The 9,763-nt window shown below is 32.2% G+C and overlaps 1 protein-coding gene across 3 annotated transcripts in view; it reads left to right on the top strand.

Annotated features, from left to right (window-relative positions):
- Window positions 1-8,848: 8,848 nt before the first annotated feature.
- Window positions 8,849-9,763, top strand: part of LOC145629002 (uncharacterized) — a 47,795-nt gene continuing 46,880 nt past the window's right edge. For 2 of the 3 annotated variants that reach the window (XM_081681466.1, XM_081681465.1), the window contains exons 1-2: window positions 8,849-9,092; window positions 9,311-9,574. In XM_081681466.1, coding sequence (XP_081537592.1) covers window positions 9,334-9,574 — 241 coding nt within the window. In that variant the 5' untranslated portion in view covers window positions 8,849-9,092; window positions 9,311-9,333. The remainder of the gene's footprint in view (window positions 9,093-9,310; window positions 9,575-9,763) is intronic. The other variant, XM_081681467.1, reaches the window with a different exon arrangement.

Below are 9,763 nucleotides of genomic sequence, written 5' to 3'. Positions count from 1 at the left end.
AAATACGGTTTGGTCAATTTTCCAGACCAAACCAAACCATATTAGTATTGAAACAAACCAAACCAAACCGTAATAATGCGGTTTGGTGCGGTTTGGTTTGCGGTTTATGATGAGATGACATTTTTTCCTAAAAATTGTCAAATATTAATAAATTTATAATAAAGTTCAAATAATTAGCCAAAGGGATTAAATTCTACTACAAATTTTTAATAAAAATAACAACCAACTAATCAAGTGCTAAGTGCTAACATAATAACACATAATAAAAATAATACATAACAAGTTAACAGTGGAAAAAAACATAATAAATTTGTCAAAAAAAAAAATTCATACTACATCATACTACATTATAGTTATATGACCTATTGAATTTTAAGTACTGATATTTGAGATTGAGTATAGAGTATAGTAGTATACTGACCGTATAGTCTTCTAATGATTTTTCATGTTTTTTTGTTTTTTTTATTTTTTTATAATATATAATAACTATTTTAATTTATTTAAAAATTATTTAAATATTTAAATGCGGTTTACTGGTTTACGGTTTGGTTTGGTTTATAATTTTTGAAAAACCAAACCAAACCGCAAACCGTATTTCCCAAAAAAATCGAAACCAAACCGTATTTTTCCAAACCGTAAACCAAACCAAACCGCTAAAATGCGGTTTGGTCTGGTTTGGTTACGGTCCAGACCAAACTGTGTACAGCCCTATTGCATACTTATGTATTTATATAGCTCATATAGGTATGTGAATGATGGATATATCCAAAAACATATCTGAAGCCAGATATTAGCCAATAGTATCTCTGAAATGGAAATGGTGTTTAATGTTAAAAGGATCAAGTTAAATTATTTTTCAGTTGCTCATAATGTATGTATATCAACAATTATTTATTTCATTTTCTTATACATAAGGTATTTAATATTTGATGTGTGTTTTCAGGTAAAATACTTTCGAGTACTAGCAAAAGTGTTATCCATTGATTCTTCTATGCCTAGTTGGTATGAATCATGTGCTTGACACTTAAGGAGAGATGATATGTGCGTGGAGTGTGACCCCTCCTTCAGTAGACCAAGGTATTTTCACTTTTTTATTTTATTTAAAAATATAATTATAATGTGCTTTACAAATCACTATACTTAATTATATATATCATATCCATATAATAACAGATATAGAATCAATGTAAAAATTGGTGACCCTATAAATACATTGTCTGTTACACTCTTTGGCCAATATGCTGAGATGATTATCGGTTGTCCAATATCAAGTATTCAAGCGATGACAAATAATGTAAGTATATCCTTTAATCATATATATTAAGGAATTACTCACCTTCATAATGACTACATTTGTTATTTATGAACAGGAATTTGGAGACTACTGTTTAGAGGAGTATCTGAGTGAACGTTTGATGAATATATTCACTTTCATACTAGGGGTGAGCATGGGACGGGTACCCGTACCATTAGTACTAACGGTTCGGGTACCCGATAACCAATATCACTAAAAGTGATATCCATAAACCGAACCGATAAGTTCGGGTACCCGGACTTCGGGTACCAGGATTATCGGAACGGATATCGGGTACCCAATAAACTATCCAACAGTGATCATTAAACTTAATAAATTAGTTATTATGATATATTTTAACACTAATTAACAACAATACCACATGATCTTGACCAAATTATTAATTATAATACTAATCATTGATATTATATAGTGATTATGAAGTAAAGTAAGAGTTTAGATTTTGGAAAAAATAGATTTAAGTAGGATAAAAAAACAAAAAATTGCTTGTCGGTTCGGAACGAGTAACCGTTAATTTTAAAATGATACCCAATAACCATACCCGATAACAAATTATCGGAACGGGTACCCGAACCATTATGGTTATCGGATCGGGTATCCTAATTTTCGGAACGGTAACGGAACGGGTTTTCGGTTTTTCGGGTAGTTTTGCTCAGCCCTATTTCATACTACATGTTCCTGAGATAGGAAACGATGATATGATAGTTGCGTCTATTTTACAAGTAAGATGGGAGGAACGAAGAATTCTACTATCTGAAACGAGAGATGCGTGGACAATCTAATTGAAAACTTAGATTTATTCAGCATAATATTTAGATGCGTGAACAATCTAATTGAAGATTTAGATTCATTCAGCATAATATTTAATGACTTTAATTTTTTTCTTTTGGAAAAATTGCCGGGAATAATCCCTCCTTTGGGACGCCCGCTAAAAATAATTCCACCTTTGTGTTATTTTTTAATAATCCGACCTTTAATAACAATCTTCTTTAAATGGTCCCAACCGGTCAATTAACTTGTTATAGCAAGTTACTTGACACGTGTCAGCACCTAATTGGACTAAAAAAATTAAAAAAAAATTAAAAGAAAAAAGTAAAAAAAAAAAAAAAAAAACAATTGATTAAATTTAAAAACTACCCACCAATACAACCATACCACCAGCCCTGCCGCACCGACCACCCCTACCACTGTACTGTCTTCTGTGCCTACCTCCCTTGTCCTCGAATCTGGCTGAGCTAACCTCCCTAGTCCCCCGATGTCAGTCTCACTAACCACCCCTGCCCCCGATGCCGGACTCGCTGACCTCCCCCATCCCATCCCTCAATTTCGGCCTCGCCAACCTACCCCATCCCCCAATTCCGACCGCACCGACCTCCCTCATCCTCCGATTCTAGCTGCGCTGACCTCCTATGCGCTCGATTCCGTCCGCATCGAGCCCTCCAATCGTTTCCTAAGATTTGGTTTGGTTTGTTTTCAAATGGTCTTGGGTTTATGAGGAATTGATTAAAGTGGTTTTGAGGTTGGGTTGGCTGGGGTGGGATTCTGGTCAATGCGGTCAGTTGGCAATGGTTTCGATTCTGGGTGAGATGGTGGTTCCAGGTTTTGGGTTTGGGTTTGGTTGATGGTGGTGGTGAGGATGCTGGTGGCTGAAGTGGTGTGGCTAAGGTAGGTGGTGGTGTTTTTTTTTTTTTTTTTTTTTTTAATTTTTGACCAATCAAGTGGCGACAAGTGTGAATTATACTTTTTTTTTTTTAAAAAAAAATAACCTACTCAATCGGTTACAAGTCACTTGGGACCATTTGAAGAAGCTTGACATTAAAGTTCGGATTATAAAAAAATAATCCAAAGATGGGATTATTTTTAGCGGACGCCCCAAAGGTGGGATTATTCCAGGCTTTTTTTTTTTTTTTTTTTTTTTTTTTTTGTTTTGTTTGTTGTTATTATTTTTGGTTTTATCAAATACTATATGCATCTATATACTTTGTATTTTTTTAATCTTATCCTTAATTATAATCTGTGCATTAACAAAGGCACATTATAGTTCATATCAATTTAAATCAAGACCCTGTTTAATTCACCTTATTATCGATTGTCCGAATTTATCTGATTTGGGAAATCTGATCTGGTTTGATCTAATTTGATCTGGGCTGCTCTAATCTAATCTGGTTTGATTTAATTTGATCTGGTATGATCTAATCTGATCTGATCTTATTTGATCTCGTCTAATCTTATTGTCTAATTTGACGAAAATTTAACTTAAATGTACGATAATCTGTAAGGAAAAAATGTATCAAATGGGATCTTAGATTTGTAATAATGTGTATTTTATTAATATGTAATTTTGCATAACTTTTTTTATTACGAAATTGAAGATATTTAGCGATAAAAAATTGCACATAAAACAATGATCTAATCTAAACTTATTTTTTCTTATCTGACCTGATCTGAACTTATTTTTTCTAATCTGATCTGATATAATCTTATTTTTCATATAATACTAGGGTGGCTAACGCGCGCGTTGCGCGCCATAGCTAGTCTTGTTCGGAAAGCTTTTTATGTTTTTGGTTACATTGATAACATAATATATGTAAACAAAATTTTTTTAGAGGCAAAAATGTTTGCATTAGAAGCAAAATTGTTCGCATATTTTTCTAAATATTTTTTTATATAAACAACTAACAATAATAAAAGCCAATTTTTTTTTTTTTAAAAAACAATTAACATTAATGGAGGCAAAATAAAAACTTATACATATTAATAAGGGTAAACACGTAAATGCACATTTTGAAGGATATAATTAGCATACCTTATGCATATTTGCATGGTATTTTATTATATCTATTTGCATAGTAATAATTATATACTTTGTAAAATTAAATATGGAGAATGTAAAAAATGGAGAGTCTAAAAAATGCTTTAAACATTGAAATAAACACAATCAATTAATCTATTTTGGTGATTCAAGAGACAATTTTAAGGCTTTTGAATTCAATGTGGGTAAATAAGTAAAATAACATTTTTAAGGATATAAATGTTCATGCACTATTCATAAGAGTATTTTCCCACTTTTTATAAGGTAGGGAAGTAAAAACAAGTTGAACTAAATAAGGCCTAAATCATTATTTGGATCAAATCAAGATTTTAAATCGAATAAAAAATTAATGAGGATTTGGATTTAGATTGGATTGTGTCGGATTTAGTTTGTTAGGAACCGAAGACACTTAATAGCAAATCGTGTATGTATAAATGCATAATTGCAAATTAATCATGTAAAACTATTTTTTCAAGCATGTATTAAGAAATTTGGATTAAACCTTTTTTTTTTTTTTTTTTTTTTGCAAGTTAAAACTAGCATATTTTAGAAAATAACACCACAAAAAAACCAAAAACTTGGTTATAACATCACAAAAAAACTTTTACTATAACACCACAAAAATACTCCAAAGATTGATTTTACCACCACTTAACAGATTCTGGGATGGAATCTGCTAGTGGGACCCACCACGTACACGTGTTTGTATAACAATGATTTTTTTTCTTTTAAAAAAAAAAACTAGTGTAGCCCGGGAGCTGCACCGGGTTAATACTTAAAACATAATGACATAATATTGGGGAAAAAAAACTTAACATATGCACCACAACACTTTCGGTGACCGCTCAGATCCCACCTTAGCCTTGCTGGCGTCGCGGACGCATCCCAGCCCTCATCTAGACCCAAAATCCCTCTCAGGCTCACTTAAATCCAAACCCCGCACCTAGAACCGAAATCTAAAACCCAAACCAAATTGGGGTTGTGTGTTTCAGTGTTGCTAGTGTTGGGATACTTTCGACGGTGGGCATTAAAAGAAGGGGGTGCCGACGGTTTAGGCGATAAAGGAGAGGTTCTGGCAAGTGAGCTTGGTGGTAGTGGGGTATCCGACGATGGGATATAGGATTGTAGGGGTTGCAGGTGGTGGGCTTTGTTGGCTGGCTTAAGGTTTAAAGGTTTTTTATTTTTTTTAATTAGTATATAAGTGAGATGTGTACTTGATGGGGTTTACAAAATGGTTTTTTGGAAGGCATCCACTAGGTGGTTATAAAATCAATTTTTTTGGGTTTTTTTGGTGGTGTTATAATTAAAATCGTGACTTTTTTAGGGTATTATTTTCTAAAATTCCCTAAAAACAATTGTAGGGTCATTTACACTTTTTTTTTTTTTTTTTTTTTTTTTTTTTTTTAAATAGCAGGTCATTTACGCTATTTATAAAAGTTTGCTTTAGGCCATTTTTGGTTGAAGGGATTTGGGTGGAAAAGAAATGAAAGGAAAGGGTTTTAATCATGTTCCCATATTAGGTTGAATAAATAACATGAGAATTCAAAGGAAATGAAGGGAAGTGGGAGGAAAAATTGGAGGAATTCAACTGGAAAGAGAAAAATAAAAGTTGTATATGAAGTAAATTTTAAATATTTGTATCATTTTATTTCACTAACCAAATCTTCAATCTATCTATAACTAATACTAAAGTAATTACCGCTTACATCATAATAACTATACACGTGTCATCTTCTTATTACTCCCTTAGTTTCATAATGTTAGTCCCATATACTATTTTGGGTGTTTCAAAAAGTTCTACCCATATTGAATATATTTCATTTATGATTTGATTTTTTTTGGAATTAATTGATTGTGGATTGATGACATGACTTTAAGTAAGGAAAGTTTTACCTTAAATTATGCAATTATGACTTGTGCTTTCCTAATAAAAAAAAAAAGTTAAATAAGGTAAACTAATTATGAAATATGTTATACTTTAATGTTAGATTCCAAATATATTTGTTTTCTTATTTTATGTGATTGATTCCATATGGGACTAACATTATGAAACGGAGGGAGTAAAAATTTTCCATCCAAAACTATTGTTGATATCATTTATTTAAAATTTTATTTATTTATTTATATATATTTATTTTTATTTATTTTATTTTCTTTTTCAAGGTAACATTTTTAAATTTTTTCTATAGTTATGAAGTTAATTATAGTATTTATGTCCTCCATTTTAGCTCAATATATTTAACGAGAGAGATCAGAATTACTATGTTTTGCTTTAAAAATTTATGTTACACCACTACAAGTAAATAATTTTTATTATTAAAACCGTGCATCACACGGGACTGTAGACACCCATTTGTGTCTCCCCAAAACCAAACCCGGTGATGAGTGCCTTTCACGTCGAATCATAATCGAATGAAACAAAAGTGTGGAAAGGTCTAGTGTTGCGGAAAGTTTTATTTCTTTTCTCTTCTCCCTGTTTTTGAAAACTTTATTTTAAGAAAACAGCCGATCCAGTTTGGTTGGTCCATGATATGGGTCCAATAGTGGTGTAGTTGGATGGGGCTTGCAAAGACCTTTCCAACGATATATTATAAACTCAATTCCGATGAATATTGAGGAAGTTATGACCAATTTACTAAACTGGGTCCGGTTTGAGCTTTATGTACGGCCCAATGATCTAGGGGAGGGCCTAATATGATTTATCATTCCTAATGCAATTAGGAATGGTTCTAGTCTTCTAGAACATTCTAGAAGGTTCTCATCATTTCTAATTCAATTAGGACTCTTCAGAGTTTTAATCAAGATCAAATAGCATTTTCGATGGAATTATATTATTTTATCTTCCAGTACGGGAAATTTATCAGATTTTCGAAAACGCGTTGAAAAACAGTTTGGCGTCCAACCCCAGGCCTTGGCGCCTGGAACCAGGCTTGGCGCCAGACGCTAACCATTGGCGCCAACTAGCCAGGGCTGGCGCCAATGTTGTTTTGCGATCTTCAGACTATGTTTTGTTAAATTATCTTTTTTGGCTGATTTTCTCTATAAATATCGTATTAAAAACTCCGTTTTCATTCACCAATTACCAATATCGATTCATCAACTCTCTTTATTCACAAGTCTCCATTCACTCATTCATTCATCTTCATCTTTCTTTCATCAATTCTCAATAATATTAATTCTTTAGTATTCTTTCTTTCTTGCTTTTTAATACAAAATTCCGTATTCATTAGATCTTGATACACCTAGCCATATTCGAAGTTGCCTTCGCCCTAGACGTGAAAGGTTTTAATTTCTGAGGGTTTGGTCCCAAATCTCTCTTTCAATTATTTAATTTAATTGCTTTGATTATTATTTTCCTTGAAGTTACTAACGTGTGTATTTTGTTATTAGAAAGAGGTACGAGGCATCCAAGTAAGTACTTTAATGGTTTAAATTGATTTTATGATGTAGATATCATGCTTAGATTGTTATTTTGATTCCTAGTATCATGTCTAGGGTAACTTTAATATCAAGTATGATTAAAAGTACGATGCTTCCTATATTCTTTCTAATATTAATTCATGTTAGTATCATGTTAGGGTTAAAGATTTGATTTTTATTGTTTAGTGACATGCTAATCTTGTTAGTATCATGCCTAGGATCTTACTTTTATTATGCTTTAACATGATTATGATTATTATTGATATTATTATTATTATTCATGATGTTGATTATTATTTATTATGTTGCTTGATATATTTTTTATTGTTATTGCTTGATCACCTTTTTATGCATGCTTAAAGGGAATTTGGTATTTGCAATCACGCTTAATAAGATATTTAATAATCTTGTTAGGGTTAATTGTGATTATATTTCAAGTGATCGCCAATAATAGTTTATTTGTGCATTAAATTCAACCAACATAGATTAAACAGGTTTAGGTTAATCCTATTGATTGCATGTTAGTCAGAAAGCGCACATGAATACGAGCAGAATAATGTAGAGGCCTATTATTAGGGCAGGTTCAATCTCTTTTAGGTTGGATTTGTACCCTCATCCCCGAACCCTTATTTGGTTCATGACCTTATGGAGTTGACGATCTCTTGGATCGTTAAGGGGTGTAACCTTCACCTCGTGATGGTTTACAAGTTCCTTAAAAACTTGTTGGCGACTCTTTTGCTCTATCTTCTTCCCTTTTGGACGCCACCGTACTTTAGTGTATGATCACAGTGGGGTTCAAGTTAGTGGGATTTTAAAGGCTTGAAATTATTCCCTACAGGGACTAACCTAGTATTGAAAAATATATACACCTTCTTTCGAATCACAAACTTTTAAATAAAACGGATGTTCAGTAATTTACTGAACATCCGTTATAAAGTGACAATAAAATGTGCAAAAGTTACACTAAAACACACAAAAGTTACCGTGACATATATAAGAGTTATTTATGCTTTATTGATAAATTTGACAAAAGTGACACTAAATCTGACAAAAGTGTACCCGATGTACAGTAAATTACTGAAAACCAGGTGTATACAAAAGTTTTCCCTTTCGAATTCCTTCCTTTCCTTTTCTTTTCCCTTCCCTTCCCTTCCCCTCAATTCTTTTCTTTTCCCTTCCTTTGAACCAAACAAAGCCTTATTATCCCTTTAAAAATAAAAGTTTGCTTGATACAAGAGAGAAACAAAAATTGAAATGTTACTCCAAAAATGAAAATAGAAAATAGAAAACATTGAAAGAAAATCGGACAAAAACATTTCTAAATTAAAACCGTACCCTATAACTATAAGCGATGCACAAATTTGGATTCTGCTACTTCAATCTTTTTAACTTTCCCTTTCATTTTTAACAATGTCAGCAATCTCTTTACGTAAATTTTCCTTTCTTTCTCATTTCATCCCTAAAACACTGATAAACTGATTCACTCAATCAATCGATTTGACTCGTTGATCTCATCTTTCAATTACAATCTCTGTTTGTAGCAAGGTAATCGATCGATCTTCACGCTTTTCGATGATTTATTTTGTTTATTGTTTATTTATTTATTTATTTTTGAAATTTTAGGCTATATTTTGTGGATTTAATTGTAGCATAGTAAGTAAATGAGGAGTAATTAGGGTATTTTCATGATAAAGTTTGATTTTTGATTAAAGTTATGATTTTGAATGTTTGGAGATTAAGTTGGTGTTAATTGTTTGTGAAAGGAGTTGGATTTGAGTGCAACATCATGGAAAGTTTGCAACAATTGGAGGCATTATGTGAGAGGCTATATAATTCACAAGACTCAGCGGAAAGAGCTCATGCTGAGAATACTTTGAAATGTTTTTCGATGAATTCCGAGTATATTCCGCAATGCCAGTACATTCTAGACAATGCATTGACACCGTATGCGCTGATGCTCGCGAGTTCGAGCTTGTTGAAACAAGTTACAGATCATTCACTGTCATTGCAGCTTCGCCTTGATATCAGTATGTGCAGCTGTCTATGGCCTTTGTTTTTAATCTCCCTTTATCCGTAAATATTAGTCACATATGCCATTTTAGGATGTTCGATATAATGTGTCACATTTCTTGCAATATATATGATATGTATGGTTGTGATTTTTTTTTTATAGAATGCCATTTTTTTTTTATATTCCCAATCACCCTTAAAATTTA

Source organism: Chenopodium album, chromosome 4, assembly GCF_948465745.1.
Source record: "Chenopodium album chromosome 4, dcCheAlbu1.1, whole genome shotgun sequence".
NCBI lineage: Eukaryota > Viridiplantae > Streptophyta > Magnoliopsida > Caryophyllales > Amaranthaceae > Chenopodium > Chenopodium album.
Note: the sequence above shows the minus strand (reverse complement) of the source record. Positions and strands in the feature narration are given on the sequence as shown.